At 42.5% G+C, this 26,613-nt stretch overlaps 4 protein-coding genes across 17 annotated transcripts in view; 1 reads left to right on the forward strand and 3 right to left on the reverse strand.

Moving 5' to 3' along the window:
- LOC120454448 (F-actin-monooxygenase Mical) overlaps positions 1-23,982 on the reverse strand; it is a 42,110-nt gene extending 18,128 nt beyond the window's left edge. For 4 of the 14 annotated variants that reach the window (XR_005616617.2, XR_005616616.1, XR_005616613.1 and 1 more), the window contains exon 1: positions 26-1,843. Coding sequence is in view for 6 of the 14 variants with exons in the window: in XM_039639757.2 (XP_039495691.1) it covers positions 26-1,793 (1,768 nt within the window). In the remaining 8 variants the exon portion in view is untranslated. Of the gene's footprint in view, positions 1-25; positions 1,844-7,734; positions 7,787-18,419; positions 18,495-23,024; positions 23,052-23,840 lie in introns of those variants that run through there. The other 10 variants (XR_005616619.1, XM_039639752.2, XM_039639751.2 and 7 more) reach the window with 6 other exon arrangements.
- On the reverse strand, positions 3,206-3,998 carry LOC120454456. Its single transcript, XM_039639768.2, has one exon. It carries the CDS (start codon positions 3,793-3,795, stop codon positions 3,319-3,321), a length of 477 nt encoding a protein of 158 aa, XP_039495702.1. The 5' UTR covers positions 3,796-3,998; the 3' UTR covers positions 3,206-3,318.
- A 299-nt stretch (positions 23,983-24,281) lies between the features above and the next one.
- LOC120454452 (WD repeat-containing protein 61) lies at positions 24,282-25,688 on the forward strand. The gene is made up of 5 exons (XM_039639762.1): positions 24,282-24,418; positions 24,474-24,768; positions 24,840-25,078; positions 25,136-25,323; positions 25,377-25,688. The coding sequence occupies exons 1-5, from the start codon at positions 24,416-24,418 to the stop codon at positions 25,648-25,650; spliced, it is 999 nt and encodes a 332-aa protein (XP_039495696.1). The 5' UTR covers positions 24,282-24,415; the 3' UTR covers positions 25,651-25,688.
- On the reverse strand, positions 25,674-26,597 carry LOC120454453 (protein NDUFAF4 homolog). Its single transcript, XM_039639763.2, has 4 exons — positions 26,348-26,597; positions 26,203-26,294; positions 25,889-26,135; positions 25,674-25,830 (listed from the first exon to the last, which is right to left on the reverse strand). Exons 1-4 carry the CDS (start codon positions 26,490-26,492, stop codon positions 25,703-25,705), a joined length of 612 nt encoding a protein of 203 aa, XP_039495697.1. The 5' UTR covers positions 26,493-26,597; the 3' UTR covers positions 25,674-25,702.
- Between the last annotated feature and the right edge of the window lie 16 nt (positions 26,598-26,613).

Raw genomic sequence — 26,613 nt, forward strand, 5'->3', positions numbered from 1 at the left:
TACTAATTGACATTTATATACTGACCTCCACTGCGTCGCTTGCGGCGACCCGGCGTGTCCAAATGCGGCGTCTGCAACGCGTGCGTGTCCATGAAGGTCTGCTCCAGAACAGACGGGTCATCGGTGTCGACCAGATGCTTGACCTGCCAGCTGTTGACCGACTCCCTGTTCAGGTTCGGATAGCGCGTGGACGGATCCACGGTGTAGGCACTGATGTCCCGCTGCAGGGTGTCCGGCGTGGTCTGGTTGAGCAGCCGATAGATGCTCTCGCGCTGCGCCAGAACGCCAAGGGTGCTGTTCTGCGGGTTGGACCACAGCTTGATGGCATAGGCAGCGTCCATGCTGGACAAGAAGCCACGGGCACAGCCAGATCCAGTGGGCCAAAACGGCTCCAGCAGACTGTCACCCACGAGGCACTGCATCAGGCGAGCTCCCTTGCGCACGATAACACGGCAGGACATCTCAGCGGCAAACATCGAAGTGAAGTCGAACATGGCCACATCTGGTTTGCCATAGTGATTAACAGCGAACTCCAGGTTTGGCATTTGGTATTGGGTGGAGAACTCGGCAGCTTCGCGTGCATAGTCGTGCAGCTTTTGGGTATCCACATTGGCTGGGGCGAGAAGCTCGCCGGGATCGGCCATATCCTCGATGATAACGCCCTTGTCAATTAGACTGTGCTTCTTGGCCGTCATCACGAAGTAGTGCGTCTCGTCCTTGTAGTAGACGATGTTTTCCAGGTCGATGCCGGTCTTTCCATACAACTCCTTGAAGAAGGCCTGGTTAAAGATGAACGCCACCCCACTGATCTCCTCCACCTTGGCCTCCGCCTCCGTCTTTTTGTTGATGAAGTTGGCAGTGATGGCGATGGCCAGCTTGCCGCGGAACTCCTTCCGCCTAAAGTCCAGCATATTCCGCTTGCCATCCGCTCCGATCAGCACATCGAATTCGTAGTGAGATACGGCATGATCGGAGGGAGTAACAGCTGCCCTCCATCCGCCGCCATCGCCAGAGGGCTCCACAGCGTGCTCGAAGCTGACGCCCTCGTGGATCTCTACGCCCAGGAGCAGCGCCACCTTGAGCAGCATGCACTGGAGCTGCCGAATAGAGATGTGATCGATGGAGCCGGCGCAAAACTTGCCGTAGAACTTCTTGGCGCCCAAGTTGCGCAGATCCGTGATGACAAATGGCCACAGATGGAGCACATTGTTGCGGGTGATGCGATCGCGTTTCTCCAGCACCACCACCTTGGCGCCCAGCAGTTGGGCCTCGATGGCGGTGCGCAGTCCACAGGGCCCAGCTCCGATGACCAGGACGCGTGTGCCAGTACAGGCTGCTCCCTTGCCGTAGACTCGATGGGCAGCCCTGGCGTCGAACTTCTTCCACAGGGCCTGCGCCTTCCACGAACGCACCTTGGCCTTGAGCCGCGGGTAGAAGTCATTTAGGGGCGAGGGCCTTAATCCCACCGCCTCGCACATGGCCCGGTGGAGCGCCAGGATCTGGCGCATCGTTGTGGCCACGCAGAGCAGGTCGAACAACTCCGCCGCCTCCGCGGCAGCCGCGTGCTCCGCCATCAGCAACTGCTGTTGTTGCTGCTGCTGCGCCGTCAGCTGCTGCTGCTGTTGCGGCATTTGCTGCTGCGGCTGCTGGTGCGGCGGCAGGTGGTGGTGCTGCGGGTGGTGCCGCTGGTGTTGGCGGCTCATTCTGCGGAAAGAGAGAGGTTTGGTAGACATAGAATTAGTGGGGTGTTTCGATATAACGACTACGGCCACTAGAAAACTAAACTTGCACATGGCATTTGGAAATATACAACATAATATGACAATTTGCTCGTTTTCGTTGGGAAATTTCATTAATTTCTGACAGATTTTTCATTCCCGTTTGCCCGCGTCTATACCAAGCACTTATCTCTGCTTATTTGCGCTGTCAAATTAATTTTAATTAATGAAGCGCACTTAATAAGATTCATATTTGGTCGTTTCGACGCTCTTTTTATACCCTACATATTTTTAAAAATAATTTACGTGTCAATTAAAAATATTTAAAGGTATGAAATAATTCGAATTAAACATATTTAAGCCTGAAATGAATGATATTGTTTTAAGAGTAAGCTGCGACCTCCTTGGAAGTCAACGAACCATTATATGTTTACTCATAAAGGACTGCCTCGCATGTAAATGTAAACAAAATACAAGTTTTACTTTTTAAATATTCCCGGAAAGCGGAAAGAAACACATCCCCTTTCTTTCTTTTTTTCCTTTCTTATTTTTCCACCCAGGGAACTAACAAAGAGCTTTTAAACTGAACTTGTCATCATCTTGCTTGTTTGCTCTGCTTTTTGTTTTGCTTTTGGATTCAAATGACAACTGAAATCTCGGCGCAGCAATATACTTCAATTAATTGAATCAGAAAATCAGTAAGAATTACTCATGCCGTGGTCCAGCGATAATATTAAAAACACTCGAACAAAGCAGAGAAAAGCAGCAAGGAAATCTATACAGGAAAAACTGAACTTTTGAATACCCTTGAAACTGATTGGCTTGAATCCACATAAATCATGTAAAATCCCGATAGCCAATTAAACCCTTTTGAACTCAAGCAGAGCATTTTGTGCGAACCCATTTCACTCGACTGTGGGCTATAATTGGAATAGCCTTTGAGTGCTGACAAGTGAGCCAGACAAAAGCCAAAGGCAAATGAGCCGGTAAAAGCTGCCACTCGAGTTTGAACTTCTGTTTGGATTCGCCTAGACAGGCAACAACCTGACAATGGACAGTAGGGAACTGAGAACTGGGAACCGAGAACTCAGAACTGAGAACTGGGTACTGCCAAGTGGGAGCTGCAAGGTGGGAATCCTGAAGTGGAGTGCCATTTGCGTCCGGGGCAAATGGGGGAAAAAAAAGTAAGCCACAAGACCGCAGCTGTTGGTTCTTTGTGAAAGCGTTGCTGAATGTGAATGTCCCCCATTCACTCACCCGCATAAAGGACAATAGCCCCTGGGAAAAGCAGAGAACAAACGAGGACAAGTCACTGACCCATTTTCGGGGACATCACTAGGCGTAAAGATTTCTATCGGGGCTAAGCAAGCTTTTAAGGATATCAATGGGATATTAAAACATTACAACGCGGAATAGTTGCAAACCCATAAACCCTATTTATATTATTTTTAAACCCATGTTCATATGTCAAATCCTTGCAAATTCAATCTTGGTCCAAATTCGAAGCCATTGCCTCGACTTTATTGAACACCAGATTTTTCCATTTGCACAAACCACAAATCTGTTCACCGTCTGGTACAATTTGAGAGATGGAGAATTTTCACAGTACTCGAGGAAAGGGCAGCATGAGGAGACGGGCGTCCAGGGACACATCGCCGGAGGGCATGTGTTCGCGTTGCTCCCCCGAGGTCGCTCGGGGATACCTGGACCCCATCACCATGGGCGGAGATCCGTCCAGTTTCTGTAGCTTGAGCATCAGGGTCGACATCTGGGGCAGTGATCCTTCGGCACTGTACCCCGCAGCCATAATATCAGCTGCATACTGATCAATATCCCGGCCCAGTTGCTCCACCACCGGCTGCACCACCGAATAGCGGCCATTGAGTCTGCTAAAGAATCCCTGATGTGATCCGCCCTCGAGGACGTCGGTGACCACTGGGCGGATGCGCTGCAGCGGCAGCCTGTACACGTCGGCCACTCTTTCGGCCACCTCGAAACTGGTCGCCGGACGACCAAGCACCTTCAGCACCTCCAGCACCAGAGCCCCATTCTGCCTGCCCAGATTCGTGGGATTCATTCTGAATAATGCGAGTGGATGGCGACGCTGCGCCTCCCTTACTGCGATCTTGATCTCTGCTTTTGGTATTGCTAAAAATTAACAATGAATTTTTCAACGCTTTTGGCTTTTGCGTCGCTGGCGAAAAGGGAAATTCTAATATTTTGGTTGGCAAAGACAATGAAAATGTAGTTTGTTCGGAAGTTTGTAACACACTAAAATCAGTGGCAAGGAATTTTGTGGTTGGAGATGAGACGAGGGGGTTACTGGGATCTAGAATTTGGACAAAGGTGCAAGTTTCTTAGGATCATCGTCGGATATAAAAAATTGATATGATTATACCAGAAATCCTTTATTAAAGCTCTTGTCAAACTGAATAATGGAATAAATAGAATACATTTTTTATGGCACTGAGCTCTTTAGTAGAAAATAATAAGAAAGCTTTCTTTGTTTGCGATTTCAAGGAAACGTAATACAACCGAAAAGGTTCCCTTTTTTGCATAGATTTGTTATATCCTTGACAAATTATTCTACAACAACCCACACAAGACAAGAAATCCCATCCCCAATATCCAATACCAAAAGTCGGTTCCAATTTTCGTTGCCTCATCGTCTATTAAAGTTCGGGACACCAATGCGATTGGCGCCAAGAAACTCATAAAAAGAGCTGGCTCAGTGCCCCTCAACCACGCCCACATTTCGGACAGGAAAGAGGCGGTGGGTCGCCAAGTGGGTGGGTCACGCAATTGGCGACAGCTCGACTGTCTTCCTCCACCACTCTCCACACTGGGGAAAAAACCAAGTGCCTACTAAAACATTATATTTAATAATATACGGTATCGGGTAGCTTAACTTAACAATGTCTGAATTAACTAACGATTTTTCATCCCCTCTAAATCGGACCATATCTTTGATTCCGTGTATTCATTCGGTATTTTTCTTTTTGTTTGTCTGAGTTAATCAAAAGCCTTGTGGGTCACATTGGGCACACACCACATTATGTCATTGCGCCAGAAGAAAGGGGGTGTAGTTGGGTGGTGGTCGTATGAGATGAAACACGAAAATTAAAGTCGAAAGAAAATGAAAAGTTGAGTGCCAATATCGATTTTTGTGTTGGCTGCTTTATCTATCAAAAGTCGCCACAACGCGAAGTTTGTTGGGGCAGGGAGAGAAATTGAAATCAGCCGAAAGTTGAGGAATGGGCAGGGTATCAAAACAACCGGCGAGGGTGGACTGCATCAGGTTTTCCTTTTCGCCATTTCGGGGGTGAGATGAATGACTCATCTTTGATACTATTTGAGGGTGGCCCGAAACATCCCACCATTTGTACAGCTTAATTACTCATAAATTCGAAAATAAAACCAAAATTGCGAACTTTGAGTAAGCGAAAGAATTCATAGTTTATAAAGTGTTGCACATGGCTGCCGGACAAGATCAAGGTTCCCGAGAACAAATGAACCATTTCAGTTGGAAATGCTGAAATTTCTCTTTCGTTTCCTTGTGCAAACTTGGCCAATGGCCAGGAAATTTATAATAAATATTCGAAGCAACAACATCTTGTAGTCCCATTCATAAGCAGAATAATTAATTTTCATCAAATTTTTGTTATTCCTTCCCCATTTTGCCTTAGTCAATATCAATGCTCACCTGATGCAATGCAATTGACACGTTTGTCCAAATTATCACAATATTTATCGGTTATATCACAACGATTTGTGTTTATTTACTTAATTTTTGATTCGGAACGTTTCGTTGCGAGATGCAGAGCCACTTGATCGGTAATGAAGCTACGCAACTGCCTGGGATCATTTTTAAGGCATTTTTGTAACCACTGCCCACAAAGACAGATGACAAAGATACAATGAGTCCGGCCAGGTACACAAAAGCCAGGAACATTCCAACCACCTCACAACGTGAGAAGTTCGTCACAAACTGTTGATATACACAGAAAATCATAAAGGCAGCTCTAATTATAGATTTATAGATATTGTATCTACATGCAAGTTTTGTTTATTATCACTCTTCGATAAGAAAGCTCATTCTTGGCCACTTTCTAATAACATCGAACCAACAGAAGAAATGCCTCTCGACTTGGGCATGAAAGTCACGTAATTTGAATATATCGTTATTTTATTCGCTCGCCTTTATGTGACAATTGTAGATAGAAATATGTCACTGAAACGTGAAGAGTTTTCAGAAGGTTTTGAAGTTATTTTCTTGGACTAACTCAATGGAAAATTTCACACATTCGAGCTGCATTTTATATTTTAAACTAATAAAGATCTTAATTCCCAATCGAGCTGCTTAACACCTGTGCGCTTCAGAACACTTGGCAAACGGATACAGCTGGGGCATAAAAAAAAATAAGCAAATAGACAGCCGCGTGATTGATTTGAGCTCGTTGTTTTCTAATTTTGGCTCCTATGCCAATTGATCGACGGCCTCGCAGACGAATGAAAATTGTTGAAATTGCAGCAAATTGATTTATGAACACCAGGCAAACATTTGAGCAACGCGAACCACAATGCGGAAGCGCCATCGAATTTTTACTTCGGGACACTCACTTAGGGGCACTCACTACTGGCGGGAAAAATATAAAATTAAATAAAGAAACCATTCGACCAAGTGTGACAATTAAAGACACGTCTGTTGTCTGTGGCGCTTTTCTTTTCCCTTCGGCTGGTTTTCCTAGTTACAACAAGATGTGACAAGTGCAAAAACAATGAAAATAGATTTGATTGAATAAATCTTGTCGGCAGCATTTTGGTTGGCAGCCAACACTTAAACTGGGGGCATTGTTATAAATTTGTTACCGTATTTTATTTGGCACTAACGGACGTGGCTAAATAAATTACGTTTAATTAGTGGGCTATGGTCAAAGCGCTGACAGAGCAGCTTAGCTCACGATATTGCAATTAGGTATCGAATATATCGAGACACCCTGACCATATTTCACTTTCGCAATTTTCTAGTTAAATTAAGCATTAGGAACTTTGTGTGCTGTTAGAGACAACTAAGTTGGTGTATCTTTTGGCAAAGAGTTGCACGCATGGTGCTGCAGCATCAAGTGTAATCCGAGGCATACAGATATTCGAATAGACAGCAGCATTCGTTTAAACATTTTTCGCTATTCTTAGCCAAACAAAATTGGGTCAGCAAACGATGCGGTTGGCCAACTCGCAGCCACGAGCCAAACATTTTCCCATCATCGAGATTGAAGAAGATGCGGGGAAAATCTGCGAGGCGCCTTCAACTTTTTTCGCACAAACATATAAATAAATGTATACGTATGTTTATACACATACAAATAGCGAATTAATTGATTCTGAGTGTTTAATGCCCGATTTCAGTTTGGTTTTTTGCCCTTACGCATGCAAAATCTCTTGCTAAACGAATTTTAATGCAAAATCAATTTTATGACTTCAAATGACATCATCGCCGGAGGGAAAAAAGCAGGAGAAAGTAGGTGGATGTTCTCCGATTCAATATCCTTGCGGCACAGCAGCATCCTTTTGTGGATAATCCCTTTGAAACATCCCGTTGACATTATTCGCAGTAGACATTTTATAACAATTGTTTATTTCCAGAGAATATGTTGCAGAAGTAGAACTGGATGTTGGCGAGTTCTAGTTTGGAAAGCTTGTATATATATTTTTTGTAGAACTGCCCCATTTTCGTCCGTGGAACTTACTTCCTGCATACTGCAACTCATATTAAATTTAATAAAAATATATGCCGCCTGCACAGAAAGGGAAAGAAAAACTAAACTGGGCGTGGCAAGCCCCACTCCTCAATCCGCCCTCTCACTTCGCTCCAGTTGCTCTGTTACAACTGGGATTGGGGTCACGCCCGGACGAAGTTCTCCTCGTGGAGAAACAAATTTAATAAACAACAAAATGTGCAAAAAATTTACATAAATATTGTAGTTTGTTGCGGGGTTTAATTGCACACTCAACTTACTTGTCTCAGTTGCTATCGATGTCGTGTGGGCCTGTCATATATGCAGCATTAACTGGAAGCAAAGGAAATTTGATATATTTAGATCGAGTCGAGTTCAAATGCGTTTAGTATAAATAAGGGGTAAATTTATCGTCTCTAATTATGCCACCAACTGGATTTCAACTGGCATTTCAATGTTGAGGCCAATTAAAGATATCGAGGCCTTCATTATAATCATGTGGGCTGTGCGAATATTTCAGTAAGCATCCAGAGCCAACAACAACTGAAAACCAATTTATAATTGTCTTGGGGCTTATGATGGATTTCAGATTGTGTCTGTGAGTCGCGTGGGCCACCAAGACAAAGAACTATGCAGAATATTAAACAAATGGGTTTGGCAAAGCAAACCGAAGTGCTAAATACACTTGAGAGATAAGTAAAAGTATCTTTAAAATACCATAAAAATCTGACAAATCTCATACAATGCATTTAAAATTATTAGCCATGCTTTACAGGGCAATCAAAAGTCAATAAGAAAATATTTCTAATATGTATGCATATTAACAAAAGTGAGCTGAAGTCCAGCTGAATTTACCCGCATATTAAATGCGAAATATGGGCAAGTTCCGCACCGAAAATAGATTGAATGCGACAGATTGCAAGAACTATTTATTGCATGTTCAATTGCAATTGCAGACAAGGTAAACAAACAAAATCGCAGACGTAAACACCTGCTTAGGTAACGTTGGCTACCACATGGCAATTACCACATCCTTTTCGCTGTCGGTCCCCCTCCCAGATCCAAGTTCCCATTCCACCCGATCCCAGTCCCAATACCCATTCCTCGTGAATTTCGCACCGGACTCCAGACCCTCGCGAGCAGTTAAAACTGCAACGAGTTGGCAAAAACTACGTACGACTGGGCATTTATTCAAAGCAACAGCCCAGGCACGAAAATGGCATTAAACTCAGTGGAGACGAAGACGATGACGATGACGCTAGACGACGACTGACGATGAATAAAACACTTTGGGGTGTACTACTACGGCCCCCAGCGGAAAATGCTGAGTATCCCCAGCCAAAACGGGCCACAGACAACTCGAAAAGGAAATGGCCAAAAAATAGAAAACCCAAACAGAAAATCACGTGGCCAACCGCACAGACGCAAAATTGGAGAAAATTGCAGTGGAGATAGTGAAAAAGAAATGCCCTTTCATAAGTAATTAGTTTACAGGTTTATGTAATATTTATAAAAACAAATTATTAAATGTTATGGGGCAATGTTAAGCTAAACTGTCACTACTTATAAAAACATATATACCATGAAATAGAATATACCTTGAGCTGAAGTTAATGGAAAATTGATGGAGGACATAATAAATCAGTAGAACGTTTATGCCTTTTTTCTGTCGGTTTTTGGAATTTTTTGGCGGCTGCCGTTTTGCCGCTGCCTGCAATGAATGAAATTAAATGTTGCCAATGGGGATAGACCGAACCATAATACAAAAAAAAAAAGGAAAAACTGGCCAGAAATGATAGTATGCAAACAATAACAACGGCCACATCGCAGCTCGTTTTCGTGTTGTTGTTAGCTGGTTTGGTTGGTTGGTTGGTTGGTTGGTTGGTTGGTTGGTTGCCGCAGCAGCCGTCAAAAGTTGCCAAACTTGGCCAAGTGTGCAACGGCAAGTGTTCGGTTATTCAGTTATTTTTATAGCCATCGCAGCAGCAACAGCAACAACAGCAGCCACTACAACTACTACGACAAGTGCAGCAAACTGTTGGCCTGGCTAAGGTGAAATATGATTGCAGGCTGGTTGGCCCCAAGACTCGAGCCTTAAGGAAAATGCCGAGCCAAGTTGTTGTTGTTACTGCATTTTGGCGCTTTCACTAGTTGCGCCGCCTTTTCAGACTTTTCCCCACGATGACGTTTTTGTGGCTCATACAGTTGGCCTATAACTCGAAGCTTTGGCATGGCGAATTTGGGCCCAATAAATGAATTTGTGCTGGTGGCCACAAAAATTCTATTCATCATGCTCGACCGCACCCCAAAATTGTTTTACAAATGTTTTACATGGATAGGCAAATTTGCTGATGTTTGTTCTTTATTAGTGTAATAGAATTTTGAATAAATAGGAAAGGTGGTTTGCATGTTTCGAAAAAAAGAGTTAGATAGCAGTTTACATATCATATAAAAATTAATAATGGCTCAGATAATGAATTCTTTTAACAACCCATTCATGGTTCGACCTTAGTATTATCGGATATGTGAGAAAACCGCACAAAAAGCTATATGTTTATAGCCTAATGTTTATACACTGCAAGCATCCAGCTTACAAAGTAAAACTTAGCCAGTGATATGCCACACTTTCCGTTTCGTTCTACGCTAATCAATGTTTGCATTTTACTCCTACTGTGAGTAGGATTTACTTTACTTTGCCAGAATTATAAGGTTGTAGTCTGTGTAGTCTATGGCGTGTTATTAAAGCCAAACAGGCGAAAACACAAACCAAACAAAGACCAATACAGCAGACTTCAAGATAAAGTATCTGCGTATCTGAAGATGACCAATCTGAGATACGGCATCGTTCAGAGCTGCCAAGATAGATGGGTGACCTGACCTTTAGCCGCACTGCGATGCCATGGATACAAAAGAGAGACTGCCAGCCACAATGCCGGCCGTTAATCATCGGTTATATCATTGACCTCCCGAGAGATTGAGACTTCGGTGCTCCCCTCGCAAATTCGCTACATCAGCACTGACGCCCCTTTTCACCCCACCGCAGCATAATTAACATGTGAGCGATAAATGCAATTAGCGATTGCCTGCACTTAATTGCACTTTCATTGAGCAGAGTTCATTGCCGCATCTCGGCGCTTTTGTGTCAAATGTTGGGCCGTGTCAAACACAATATTCAATTTTCTTTTCGCCGCTCACCATTGAGTATCCCATAGATGCACAAAGGCAGAGCGGAGCCAACAAACAACTGCGCCACACAAAAAATAAACAAGCACAAGAAAACATACACATATCGAGATGGTTGCACTGCCAACGCAGAGGGTTTGGGTCGTGTACTTTGTTTAAAAATAACAGGAAAATAAGAAAATGTATCTGCCGGCGGTGCAGTTCTGCAATCCGAAAGATACGGGCCCACTCGAAGCACACGCACACATGCACACACACACACACACGCAGATGGCGGCGGGCTGGGTCTCCGACTGTAGTGTAAACACTCCGTCTAAACAAACGCCATTCAAGGATGAGGCACTGCAGCTTCTTCAAAGCGCTTCTGACCTTAATCAAGTTCCAACAACTCGCTATGGCGATATGCGTTTTAGTTGAAAAGACAAAAGACTGCATATGAGCACTTCTTTCAAGCTTAAGGAACTGTGGAAATATATTCAAAAACAAATGATTTTAAACTTAACGTATCATCATTATACAATATCTATCTATCTATCTGTTTTTCATTATAATATCATCAACATATTTAGCCCGCCAAGTACATTGCACCGTAACTCAGTTCTTAGAATCTATAACTATATATATCTATCTATAATATATACAAATTTATAGATCCCGAGGCAGATTAACGTAAAGGATATCCCCAAAACATAGTTTGCTGACTGGACTAAGTTCAGCAGCACTGTAAAATCAGTTGTGACGGTATCACATGCACTTGAAGAACTTTCCTTGGTGATATTTTGGGACCACTCACGCAGAAAGTGGACACAGAAGGGCGACGCCACGAGTGCCAAGGCCCGAGGTGGGAAATTGCGATTTGCACGCACTGCGAATTTTACTCCTGGCCACCTCGATGTCACCTGTCCCTGACTTTTTCGCTTTTTTCGCTTTTTGCCTTCTGATGTCTCTTTCAGCGTGCGTGAAAAGTGCGGCGGCTATTAGGAAAATGTGTCGCTCGCAAAGGCAATGCGCCTATTTTTAGTGCATTGGCTCCGCAGCCACCTCAGTCTTCAAGTTGGCCATGAAAATGTTGAAAATGTATCTGCATCTTAATCTGCTGAAGCGGTTGCAGGTGTATGAACGAATGCATGTACAAAGTTGCTGGTGCACAGGTGAAAGTATTTAATTATGCGTCTGCCGCATGACAAATCTGTTGGTGTTGATGAATTGCCATTGCAATGCAAAACATCCTTGGCTAAATGTCGGCCTGCCTGCCAACGGACTAACAAAAAAATGCGAATTTCCCAGCGCATATGGCCAGCGGATGCGAAAATGTCCGGACAGGAGAGTGAGTGCCCAAAATTGGACTCGTCGTCGTCGGAGACGGAATCGCGTTTTCAATGGAAAAGCGAGGTGATATCGCCATGTGTGGCGATGCCAGGGGCGCTGATCGCAGTTCCACAACAATGGGCAAACATTTATTGGTAATGAAAACAAACAAAGTGACAAGTGGTCGGGATTTCGATTTCGCCTTGCCAATATGGTGTATCTCGTATCTTAGCCAGCTGCGTGTTTATTTGTTTGCCAAACGTGTTTGTTTGTTCGCTGCCACCCCCAACTGCCATTTCGGTATTAATTTGCTAGACAATTTGCACTTGGGTGTGATTAATACATTGGAGCAGAGGGCAAACAGTTTACAGATGTCTCACTTTCCACACTTCCTTGATGAATTAGAACGTATTTACTAGGGCAAGAGCAAAATTAGTTGTTCGTTGTCCATATTAATGTTCCCCACTTTTCCCAAGGCTGGCAAATGATTTATATTTAATTGGGAGATTCTACAATTGCGACTTACATTGCTTATCTAATCAGGTTTTCCTTGGAATTGTCTTTAAATCTCAACCGCACACCGGGCGTATGAGTAATATTCGTAATTCATACATATAAAACATAGCTGGGAGTTCTGCGATGACAACAGAATTGAATGTGCCAATTAACTCTGGCTATTAAGTCGCTAATTTGCCAACCGATTATGTGATTATTTACACGGTGTACTCAAAACAATCAGAACCATAAAATGTAGATAAGTTTTATTAAGAGTGTACAACGGGGCGCATGAGCAATCGGCATACATTAAAGATGAGCTGACGAAATACAATCCAAATTGAAAGCTAAACCAACCGAGCAAAGCCAGCCGTTTTAAAGTGCATTTGCAACTATTTTTACAATCGATTTTATTTATAATTTAGCATTTTTTCGCCGCTGCAGTTATTTTGATTCGATTTCTTTGCCCGCTGGCATTTTCATTGCAACAGCCTCACCCGCAGCAGAAGCCGCCCGGCAAATGTTGAGCGTTTCGAGCATACTTATTCGAGGCCTGTTGTTAGACAATTTCATTTGCAGTTTGTTTTACGCGCAAATATTTGCACAATCCTCGGGCCGCTGCAATCGTAGCTGCATTTGCTATACTTTTCAGTCAGTTTCTGTTGCAGTTTCGGTCCTCTGAGCGCTAATTGAGTGAGCACACGACAGGCATTCAGCCAGCCAGCCAGCCAGCCAGTCAGTCGGATGGACTGTCAAGCAGCTCTAGAGGAGAAATGAAAAACGCAGCGAGGTCTGGCAGAGATCTGGCCGAGCCGCACATAATGTGGGGCACACATTGAATAGTACACACAATTCTCCCGGTGGCTCCACACACACACACACATTGTGTGTGTTTATGCCTCGGGAAGTTTGAGGCATGCAACACGCCATAAACTTCAAGGAAGTTGCCCAAACGATCGGCAGTCAGCATGCGTTCCGAAAGGAATTTTGATTGCCCCACTGTAACTGATTCAACCCACAGCATAGTGCCACTCGACCACTGTCCATAAAATTGTCATAAATTTAATCCGATAAAGTTTCATTTCATTCGGCGGGACTGCCCATCTAATCAGCAGCCTCATAATCCGCATCATCATTACGGCAATCACTACACGGGAAAAAACAAACAGCTCAATATCAAATCATTATGTATGTTGAACCTAAAAGATCTTATGGACTCTATGAATGTAGTACAATTTGAGGAATCCTGTACATGTTATTAAATTTGGTTTGAAAGCGAAAAAAAAACTGGTTTAAAACTATGCGACAACAGCAAGAACTCGATCACATTTATTTCTTTGTGTACCAATGTGTTTCGCGTGGTTATTGTTATTATACTATATAGTAGATATATATATTCCGTTGACAGTCCGCGTCACATCCACTGCGCATCAACGCACATTTTCCGAGTTTCTTTTTTTTGGGTCAGAAATTCTTTTTTTGTGTTCGCTTAACAGCCAAAGTCAGTGAACTTTCAGCTAGATAAAATATTGAGGAAAGTTCTGTGTCTTGACAGCTTGATGGAGCGCCAGACTGACGGATTGATGAGCGTTTTTCCACTTATCAAATTGACTGCCATGCAATGTTTTCATTTAAATGTATTTAATCGCTTGAGAGCAAAGTTGCGTAATTGATTTGCTAACGCTGAGAGCAACAAGTTTAGCATGAAACCGAAATCGATAAATAGCGTCGACTCTTTTTAGCATATCTACCCGTCTCTTTCACTTTTCTGGTACGCGTACGCGTAAAGAATCTTGTTAGATGCTGCGGCTCTCACTTAGCATTTGCAATCTGCTCAGGAATGCTGCTCTTTGTAGTGCCGAAGTTTCGCTTTCTAAATGCCTCGCATTACTCATACGACGCGTTGTACAATGTTGCAAGCTGGCGGGGAAGGTTAGAAAAAAGTGGTGTAGCTTACACAGAGTTGCTGCAGGAAAAGTTAACAATGGTACTACGAACTTTACAATCATTTCCAACTTTTGTTAGAAGTTTATTTCGGCTGCAGACTAAATTTCTTCAAATGCAATAACATCAAATACCTAAATGTATTAACTGATTACTTCCTTTTTAGCCTTTAATGTTTTCCATGTTTTTTGGCCCACTTTGCAGCAGCACGTGCTTCGGCTTAGCCAGATCTCTTTGCTTTTTATTTACCTTGGCCACTTGAGTTGTTTTTAATAAACTGTTAATAATGGTTACTTTTGGCGCTCACCAGCCACCCACGCTTTCAGACACACTGAGCGAACAAAGACACGACACCTGCCCACATGAATTGTGCTGGTTTTGGCCGTATTTGTGCGTCTGTCTTGTCGCTACTTTGTGGTCAACAAATGTGGTCATTATAATCCTTGTTCGGGCGTGGGCGTGGCATTTATCCACAGTATATTCCATACGAGATTTGCCATCGCGTGTGCCGACTTCTTGGTTTTCGTGGAGTGTGTGTTGGCGTGCTCTGGGTAATTTCAGTTCAGTTTTTTATATAGTTTTTGCCATAAGGAGCATTTCGGTGCGATTCATTGACCAGATTCCATGACTGTGCACAATGTAAATGAAACAATTGTTTGCAGTGGTTACTGGAGTTTTTTTCTTCAGCTTTTGCTGGCATAATTATGCGCCTGAAATCGTTGGCTGTCATTAGGCGCACGAGTTGACCGTGAACCAGTGACGGCTTTACATTTTCAGTTCTCTTTCGCTTTTAATTACTAAATTTTATGAAAACACTTTTGCCAAAGTCATTAAAAAGTAATGCAAATTATTTTATCGTGTTAAATATATAATACATCGCACTAAAGTTTCTTTCTATAAACAAAAGGCTATTCCAGCTAAAATAACACAATCTAAATTGTGGAATCAATTAGAATTCATATTTGCATTGTAGTTAAAATTGACGAAACCATTTGGGTATATAGGAAATTGAATCAAGGACTAGAAAGGCCTGGAAATTCACTAGGGGATTTTGTGGTTTCAGGGTGGGCCTTTTTGATTCTCCCAGTTGCATTGCCAATATCCGCTGGCAATGCAATCAAGCAGTAAATAAATTCGAAAAGTTACAATACAGAAACACCGAATTCCATTAACTGACTGACTGACTGACGGACTGCCGACCCAATGAATGAATGAATGAATTAGTGACGAGTGCCGGGCGAGCTGCGTGAATCGATTCACGCTCGACCGACAAACTTCCGCTGCTGGGCCGAAAGCTAACGAATGATAACTGTGCCATGTTTTCCACTGGGGGTTAAGTGCAAACGTCATAAACTCAATTTCTCCGATCCCCGCCCCCTGGAATCCCCCGATCCCACGATCCCCGAATCCCCAATGCCCTTTAACTGTACCGCACTGTGTGTACATAGTTTAGTTACCTTTCGAAAAGACAAAGCACTGAGCAAAGCAGAGTCGGACCAAAACAAAAAGTGATTCATGCGCAACCAGAAACGCCGAAAGAGACGGGTAGACACCCAAAGAGAGAGAGGGAGGGATAAACTTGTTTCCTAGGCCCAACAACGAGAGGCAGTGGAGCATCCAAAGATGTGCTGTGAAGTGCTAGCTATAAGAAGAGCTCTCTGGGGCAACCAAACCAAAGAACCTATACAAAGTAAACGATTTTTGCTCGGTGCATTCGACTGCGGGGTTTGCTTCTCTTAACGGAACCCAAATCGATCCGCCCTTCTGCCATCCTTAATTGCATTGCCACGCCCCGTTTATTGGAGCGCGGTTGCCTCGACTTGCCCCGACTTTCCAATTGATCCGATTGATAATTGGATTTGCGTTTTGTCGATTGGAAAAAGCAGCAAAAGAAACTACCTTTCAAAACCGAAACTCCATTGCCGTATATGGATCGGAGGGTTCAATCGTTCGCTTCGTGATCAATCAGCTGATTCATTAGCCCCAATTTAGTTGGTCAAGGTTTGGACGCTCCAAATGCGAACGTGCTTATCGTATCGACACCTTTCGCAGGTCGATTCCCAATCGCAAATCGTTATCAGCCCCATGCGATGGCATTACAATAAGCGTCTAATGAGAGTGGGTTCTGATGGCAGACCTTATAAGGCTGCGGAACCCCTATACGAGCACGAGCGCGGTATGGGTGTACTAGGCGCCGATCATTAAATTAAACTACACATGTTGTAGATAAGGAAATGGTATTCGGTGAATCGCCGAATCGCTGAATCGAGCGTTCGCCTTGTTGATTTTTTCAGCAGGTGATAATAGATTTGTTTGTTTTACAATGTTTAGAAATTTTAATTGCTGCGGTTTTCAAATGGAAACGGAACACAACAAAGAAATTAAAGTGATTTTAGATATTCACGTTTGATTTATGAATAAATTTGATGTTTTCATAATCCAACTATATGACTGCTCCATAACAATTTGCAATCAGAAATTGATTTTAAATTGCTTTGGCCACCAAACATTAGACCAAATAATCACCGGCTTGTGGGAGTTATTAGATCAGCAAACCAGTTCGCCTCCAGCCTAAAAACACATATTATTATAGAGCAGCTACCTGAAGCATAGAATTTCCACCACAAGGCAATGAACTACTGGGCATGTCTATGGAAACATCAATATTTTTTGGGGCCGTAAATAGCTCTAAAACGCATAAACATGTCCGATGTGTGTAGTGTGTAGTGTGTTTTCTTTGTAGTCGGAGAGTTGGGCACACAGTTCAATAAACCCACCACAAACAGCTAATTACAATCCCCGGCAGCAAAAACAGCGGCAGCAACTAAAATACAAATTTAACTACAAAATAATGTATGAAAACAGATGAAAATAGTCGTTGTTTCTTTTTATATGACAAATTGTTAAATTAATTGCACATAAAAGAGCCACAAAAGCGGCGCTGTGGAAAGAGAGATCTCTCTAGATCGCTCTGCGTAATTAAAAATATAAATGAAATGGCAATTGAAGAGCCGAAATACAAAAGCCCCATGCAATCAGCTTTCTTCACGCTAAAATTAGCAGCCACCACAAAAAATAAAAAATTAAATAGAAAATGAAAAAGAAAAAGAAAAAGAAAGGGGCAGAGGCTGTGGCCAGAATATATTTTACACAAATTTTCCACCGATGAAAGTTTTCCTCTTTCATTATTTTTCGGCTCGTGTTTATCGAAACTGTTCCAGATGTTTAGATTTTCATTTCTTGTTAGGAAATCTTTCTTCCACCCCCCCAATAGCACCGCGATACCCATGGGCGGTGAAAAGTGGGTGTGATGTGGGTGGTGCCCCAATCAATTCAAGAATAAATTGAAAAATTGCAGCTAGAAATTGAAAATGAAACTGAAACTGTCAAAGCCCAATGCTGTGGGGTAATTAAAAATAGTTCTTGCCGGGTTTCGATTTCTCGAATCTCAAATCTCGATTCTCGCCGATTGTCGTTTGCCGATTGCCGATTCTCCCAGTTCGATTTTATTATTGTCCCAATAAACTTTGCCCTTTTAAGTTGGCCATTGGCCAATAGAAGAAGAAGTCGAGCAGCGTTCGCCAATTAAGAATGCATGAGGCACAGTTATGAGGCAGTCGAGCTGGCTGGCCAAAATTGATAGGCCAGTGCAGGTGGACACAACTTAAAGAATGCAGGTGCAATTGACGTGGAAAACTTTTGGGCGATAATTGAATTGATCAATGAAAAATATTGGCCAGCGGAAACGGAAATCTTCGGCCGCAATTTAAGTTTATATTCTGCATGATTTGAATGATTTCTGTATAGAATTTCAATATGCACCAGCAGCTGGATTGATAGTAGAAAAACTCTATAACCGCTTATCTAATCTATTCCAAATAAATCGCATGCCACGGTTATGTGAAAAAAGGCAGGTCTCTCTTGTTCAACAGCAATTATCAGACATTAATTGTGGCGTTCTTAGTCACTGACATATGCCAATCTTTACTAATACGCATATGATTTAATAAATAATTATACATTTTGAACAACTCACCTTAACAACCAATTTTGCCGGCAGAAAACATTTGTGTTGTGAAGGCGAAGTATATATAATGATTTGTTTAGTTCACTGAAAAGAAAAAGCAGAACAAGTATTGATTAAATTCAATTACTAGCAGGTTTTAAAACTACGAGTAATTCCAAGGAGTTTAAAAGAGAAGCATTACAAATTGATATTATTTATGTTTTTACAAGGCACTAAAGATAAAAATGTGAACTTAAATTATGTTTGAAGTATAATTTCTTTCAGTGCAATGAACTTCTGATTTGTGATTTCTGTCATGGTCAAAGTACGTCATCTTTAGATGCCTGACTCTTCTTAATAATTAAGGAAACTGACTCATGTGGTTCTCTACCTTCAATATATTACTTAAAAAGTGCACCGATAAATATACCCAAATTGATCTGTAAACAACGAGAGTTTCCCAGAACGTTGGTGCTTTTATTTTAGACGGTGGCACATCCGGCGGCTGTCGAAATTCTGAGAGTGCCATTGACATGAGCTCCATTTAGAAATATCTGTTTATGTTCACGACCAATTCCACGACCCTCGGATGCGATCAAACATTGTCGCCTGTCAGCACTTTGAATTTGCATTGAAAATTGTATTGTTCACTGCCATTAATTGGCCTTCGCTTTGACTCCCGGGGAATCGAGCATGCAAATGCAATTTGTTTGGATGATTTCAATTGAGAATCGGCAAACCATTGCAATGGGGTGTTTGCATGGAGATTCAAATCAATAAATCGCGAAAAGTGTTTAGTCAATAAACCACTTGCAGTTTTCCCAACAAAAAAAAAAAACACAACAATAGAATATACCCCTTTTTACGTATTGAAAATTACATAAAGTCCACATACATGGATTACTTGGAAGACTTGTATGTGTTTTCAACTTGATATTAAGTACTATAGATATTATTGAATTAGGACACCAAATTCTAAGAACCCGTGGACTTCCCGTGGAACCACCCCCACAGAGTTATATTGCTTCGGGATAATCCACAATGCTTGCCCCATTCCTAGGTAAGCTTCTTTGGAAATTGAAAACTTCTAGTTCTAGTGAATGTAGTGCAGTATTGTAAACAAATGTAGGTGCTGCCAGGTACAAACCCCAAGGAATGGCAGTATATATGTACGTATATGAAAATATATAGAGAGGCTAGGTGAGCCGTGCCAGAAGCTGTCGAAGCGTAAAACTTAATCATATTAAGAGCTCGCAAACCGGCTCCTAAACTAAACTTGGTCTAGAAGGCAGAAGGGCTGATTAAGCGATAGATGGATAGATGACTGAAGCTAAGCGAACGGGTGAGTGGCTGAGTGAATAAACCGAGTGGCTAAATGAGCAAAGTTAATGCCTCACTGGCTGAAAAACTGGAAAATCGAGGCTCAAATTAAAAACATCCAAACACCGGCACAAAGGCGGGCGTAACAAAAGTAGCATGTTGTATGTGCTTAGTTGTCTCAGCTGAATTATAGACAAGAGCAGAATCTTATTCACCGGATCAGCGAACTTTTGCAATGTGAAAATGCACATATAACAAAGCGAAAATAACAAACAACAGCCAACACAACAAAGGAGCTCACCCACTTGGGTCATGGTCATCACGGTGATGACGGCGATGTCTGTCAGGTTTTTAATTAATAATGAAACTCCTACCACCACCTCTAAATTGAAATAAGAAAAACGACAGAGAGAAAGAAAAGCTCAGACAACAAAACACATGAAATTGAATACGAACAGTGGACACTTTGATGATGTATTTTTGATAAATTGTGAAAGTGCCCGGCCCAGACGACAGCTAATTGACGCCCCAAAACTCCCCACCAAACCCATTTTTCCCAAACGAATGGCATATGTTATTAAAGTGGCGATAAAAATGCGATTAATAGCGCACAAAAGCCTATCATGTGAAAGGCCAACTAAAAGCCCAAATGGCGTATGCCAAAAACGAAAAAGAAATCGTATTGGCGATGAAAAACTGCAAAAGAAAAGCATTTTTACGCGCGCTGCTCAACTTGAATAAAACGACTTTAAACTGAAGTAAGAGATAGAAGAGAAGATACTTGTCCTTGGACGCAAGTTTATCTAATTCGGCTGATATTTTATCAGTGTCACAACGCAAAACATTGAACGATATCAATTTCCCATTTATGGGTTAATGGGGGAGAAAGGCAGATAGAGGGATTCTACTCGGGTTTCGTTTTCACGAGGAGTAATGTTTAATGGCTTTTCAAGTGCTTCTCAAATGAAGAACCGAAGACCCTGCCTTCCACTTGCAATTGCCAACACATTGCGGTCATAAAGAGTGCACTTTATGGCATTCCACTGACAAAGGTTAAGGGTTAAACGGGCCACAAAAATGGGAGTGTTTTGCAGGAGGGACAGTAGTTAAAACATGTGAAAGTAATCTATACTTTCTAGTTGTAACTATTTCTTACTTTAAGGTGTTCGGGTTTTTCTGACAGATGGGCTAATTACAGGATATTTAAATATGTTTAACTGGCATTACCCAACACAGATAATTTATATTTTCCTGATCCATCATCAGTAAGAGGGGGAAAACCAGTTACATTTACACTCAAACCAACACATGCTAATGACCATTGCTATTACCAACAGACTAAAAGCCATTAACGCCTCTTGAGAACCATAGTCCACAAATATGGCCCAAAGCGAAATGTCTAATGAAAATATTTCACACAAAGCACACACTCATAGCAAATGTCACACTTTGCACGTGCCCCTCAAAAAACAAAAACAAAAAATGAACAAAATGAAATGAAACGAGGCCCCAATTAGAGCCCAAATTAGGTGTTTTTTTCTCGAGGCTCTGAGGCTTAAAATAAAATTCCAGCCTTCGAAGGTGATAAAAGAACGCAGCGTTGATTATTATAAATAGCAATGCTCACCCTATTATCTTATCTTTGGATTTAAATACACTTTTGGCCATGCGATCGGGCCAGAAATATTTATGCAGTCAAGCAAAAAGTTGGGCTCTTCTACTGGGAATCCAATAAATGAGTGCTTTCCCATTGTTCTTGTGCATTTTGCCAGTGCAATGTCATGACTTGACGCCATCACATTTTCTGGGCTGCCTTGATTGGTGTAAAGAAAATTGCCCCGACAGCAGAACGCGATCTTAAGAGTCAATGCTCCTACATATTATATATACTCTTGTGACCGGGTTCAACGAATGGCGATTATTCCAGCGGCATTCTTATCAGAGGATGTTCGTGATTGCGACTCTCTTGGTAATTTCCATAAAGTTATATTCCCCTTCAAGGATTGGGTAACCCGTACAAATTGTTTTCCCTTTGGAGGATATTGGAATCACAGATTGTACTATTTATATTTTACTCTTATGTAATCTTAAGTAATCCATATCCCTTTTAGGCATGTGACTTCTAATGGTGTCATCTTTACCAGTACCAAGTACTAATTACTATATATCTAAGCCCAAAACAACTATTAGATTCTCAATTTCGATGAAATACTCCATGTCATTCGTCGAATTTCTTTGAAATAATGTCAAGGCTAATGCATCAAATCTTTTCGCTGGCTTGACATTAATGTTCCCAGCTTTCTTGTTTGACTTTCTTTCGTTTTTGGGAAACTACAGCACTTGTCATTGTCGGGTGCAGCCACGCCCCCTGTCACGCCCCTCACAATGATGTCACATCACACAGACTGGAATTGCTCCAATTTCGCCCATTGCTTTTGACTATGTCACGCTTTTCCCAGCGAGCGCTTTTCCACACTTCGCATTTCCCCGCGATCTTGGGACCGCGTTATTCCCACCTCAACTAATAACTTTGTTGATTTTCCATCCATTTTCCGAGTGCATTGCGCCTGGGCTTTGGCTTTTTTCGCAGTTTGCCACTGTTTCATTTTCTTTTTGCGCCTGCCCTGGATTTCCATTTTGTCGTACTCGGTTTTTGCGCTGGTTTTTCTCGCCGATTGTAAAACGTTGTGCACTAATGGCAGCTGTGAAATGCATTTATGTTTATGGTCTACTTTTTCTATTCTTTTTTTTTTGTGTTTTGTTTGGGCGCCTTTTGAGCACCTCTTAAGGGCAAACATTTATTCTTATCCTCCAGTCACATTAGTGCGAAGGCTAAGAGCAACCATGATGGTTGCTTCGGAATTACGCATGGAAATGTAGCAGAGCAGTGGGGTTTAAATATATTTAACTTACGAGATCCTACAACTTAAAAACTTTCCACTAAGACAATTTGTTGCTCTTAATATACATACATTGTTTAATAATCGTACATTTTAAGGTTACAGTTTGATGTTCTGAGTTCTACAAGTTGTAAGAGTTTAAAAGTTTTGGAGATTGTACGCCTTTCTATAAGATCATTTTGACATCATGCCATAGAAGAGATTGTACGTCTAAAGTATTGCCCAATAAAATAAAAACCAAATTTCAAGTAAAGAAGACTAGCCATTCTTCACCGGACAAATAAACCTTATAAGAAAAATGGATCCTAACATGTGTGATCAAATTAACATAGACTACAAATAAGATTATATAAACATGCAAATCTCCCAATTCATTTTATAATATACCATTATTGATTCCCAACTGGCGACTCACCTTGATAATTTACAGATTCAGCTGGAACTGTTTGATTTATTCGAAGGGGTTTGCATATATCATTTTGGAAACGGCAAATTGCGATTATAATCGAAACAAAAATGAGCAGAGGAAGAGAAGAAGAATAAGAGGAATGGCGATATTAGGGAGATAAAGATAAAGTTGCACGCGAAAACCGGTTGCCGTTATTGTTTACACCAAATCGGAAACGAAGTTGTGGGGGGCTGGCGCGAGTATGGATGTTGCAAGGAGGGGAAGAAGTGGAAATTGGGCGGAAAACGGGGAACGGGTAAGTGGGAATCATTAAAACAAACACACCACGAAAAACACATGGAAAGTGCAGCAAAAATATATGACTTTCATTTCGGTTTAGTGCACAAATCGGCGAGTCCTGCTGCCATCAGAATGAATCATTCGAATCTTTTCGATTTTGACGAAAGATATGATAGGTGAGATAAATAATATGCTGCTGCACAACCACACACACTCACGCACACACGCTCACGCACACCCGCCCCCACGCACACACACGCAAACGCACACGAACGAGGCTTCACTGTGGATGTTTATTAATATATTCCAGACACGCGGATCCACAGAGGAAAATCATACATATTCGATACACGGCGGCGACGACAGCGAAAAAAAAGAGAGAACCGAAAACTGAAAAGCAGAACACACGCGTTGGTCCGTTTCGTTCCTTTGTTTTTGATATCGTATCGATGGGGGCCAAGAACCATATCCGCATTATATAACCGCACTGATGGATCCGGTCATGGCTGCACCGTGGGCCACCTAATTGCACCCGTCACTTACACTTTTTCCTCGCCAGTCGCTTGGATCTCGCGTCCGAGTCGTTTGGGGATTTGTTTTTTAAAACGCGACGTTCGTTCCTCGGTTCTCGACGGGCTTAAACAGTGTGACCGCCCTGCGAGTGCAGCTGTATACCGTTGGTGTGACCGTGTCGGGGAAAGTGTGTTTATGCCGTGTGTCATATGGGAAAATATACCAAAACATTGAATAACATTTCGATTTTGTCCAATGATTAACAGGTTTAATTTATTTAAAACTTTAACTTAAAACCTAAATAAGTATCATACAAATTTAAATAAAATAAAGAATATTTATTTTTCATAACATTTAGAATTACAGAACAATTAATATTTAATTATCAAACTTATGCGAAATTGATTAATTATTTGATGTATCTAAATATTTTGTATTTTTAATATATTTAATATTTCATTTATTTACAAGTTCAACATTCAGTTAATGCCCACTGTAAGCTCTTTCCAACACTAATAATTCTATCGTCTAACCGTTGTTATCGATAAGCGCTCATTTTCTGATTGCTCGTTCGCAAAAAATAAACACTTTTCCGGCATTTAAAAATGGTAAGTAGATATCTAGCTAAATGTGAACTTTTTACAACTCAATTGTTGCGCCCAGTTTTCACTGCTTCATAAAGAGGAAAATGCGCACGATAGTCCGCTGTGGGCGTGCACCTGGGGACGCGACACTGCCGCCCCAGATCCGGATGACGCGGGCACGGAGCCAGAAGAGGAGAATCCCTTTGATTTCGACAAGAAGGAGGCGCGCCCAAAGGATTTCATAGTCACTGGCGGCCTGGACGACTTGGTAAAGGTGTGGGACTTGCAGGAGGACAACACGCTAAAGTTGCGCCACAAACTGAAGGGACATGCTCTGGGAGTCGTTTCTGTGGCCGTTAGTTCCGATGGACAGAGTAAGATGAAAGATTTTGCGCTGTTGAGATATAGAAATGGACAACAATTGATGTTGCCACCTTTCTTTTAGCCATTGCCAGCAGCTCTCTCGATTCCACGATGTGTTTGTGGGATGCGCGATCAGGCGACAAGAAACACCTGCTGACCTTTGGGCCCGTTGATCTCTGGACGGTGAAATTTTCCCCCTGCAACAAATACGTGATATCCGGACTGAATGACGGCAAAATCTCCATGTACAGTGTGGAAACCGGAAAGGCAGAGCAGACATTAGATGCCCAAAACGGCAAATACACGCTTAGCATTGCCTACGTAAGGCTTATCTACTAAATAACCCATCTGCCGAGACCTATAGCTATATTATTTTAGAGTCCTGATGGCAAGTACATTGCCAGTGGAGCCATCGATGGTATCATCACCATTTTCGATGTGGCCGCGGGCAAGGTGGTTCAAACATTGGAAGGACACGCGATGCCAGTGCGCAGCCTGTGCTTTTCGCCAAACTCGCAGATGCTGCTCACTGCCTCGGATGATGGCCACATGAAGCTTTATGATGTGTAAGTGGTTTACATCTAAGACATTTATGGACATTACAATCTATTTGTTTTAGCACGCACTCGGACGTTGTGGGCACCCTTTCCGGGCACGCCTCGTGGGTGCTGTGCGTGTCCTTCTCCGAGGACGGCAAGCACTTTGCCAGCTCATCCAGTGATAACAGCGTGAAAATATGGGATACCTCGGAGCGCAAGTGCCTACACACATTCGCCGAGCACACAGATCAGGTGTGGGGCGTGCGATATAGCCCCGGAAACGACAAGGTCGCATCTGCCTCCGAAGACAAGTCACTAAACATATACTACTGCCCGCCCAATGCCATTGTTTGATCACCATTTTGTACAATAAAGCGTAGGTTTAAAACAAACAAGAGTGATTTATTTACGGATTACCCTCCGAGCTCGATTTAACCCGCAGAAGGGGCTGCGTGGCTTGAGTAAGCATCGTGTCCTTGTACTTCTGGTCGGGTATGTACATATTAAAGGTTTTAAAGTAGTGCAGTATGTTTTCTAAAAGAAATAAAGTTAGTCTGGGCTATTCTGTGAGCAAAGTTTATGTTTTTCTTACCAACTAGAGGCTCCTTGAGCTTGTATTCATGGGCTATCTTCTTGGCTGGGAAGGATTCCGGATCCAACTGGTGGTCATTGATGAACTTAAGCGCCTGGCGCAGTGTGCAATGACCGGGGCTGATGCGGTTCGGCTCCTGATATCCGTACTCGAAATCATCCGGCGTTTTGCGTTCCAGGGGCAGACGTCGCTGTTCCACTTGGTCCGCTGCCGCCTCAGCTGCCTGGCGCTCCTGCACTCGCTTGATCTGGGGAACATATATGCAGATCCCAAATAAGTATTGATCGAAACTGCCTGCCTAAGTATTAACCCACAAATCGATCCTGCGAGGTTACATAAACGTCTTTCAATCGTCCGTCCAAGCTGGAGTCCTTCATATTGAGCTTGTCCACAAACTTGGGATCCACTGCAATGAGGGAAATCAAGCATGACTTGCGAAGAAGGTTTAGTTTAACCTACATTCCAGGGTGCGTTCCATGTCTCTCAAATTCGAGTCAAATTTGGGTGCCGGTGTGGGCTTCTCGCGCTCCAGGACGCGATGGGCGCGGTTCTCGACATTGAAGCGATTGGCCCGGCGGGCAACCATGGAAACCACCTGACCCATGCCAAAATCAAGCTAAGTTTTATTTATGTTGCTAAAAATGCACGTGCAATCGAGTAAAACCAAAAAATTATAAAAGCATGGCCAGCTGTTATTTGTTTTCGAATCAGCTGTTCGCGATGTT

The sequence above is a fragment of the Drosophila santomea genome, chromosome 3R, assembly GCF_016746245.2.
Source record: "Drosophila santomea strain STO CAGO 1482 chromosome 3R, Prin_Dsan_1.1, whole genome shotgun sequence".
Taxonomy (NCBI): Eukaryota; Metazoa; Arthropoda; class Insecta; order Diptera; family Drosophilidae; genus Drosophila; species Drosophila santomea.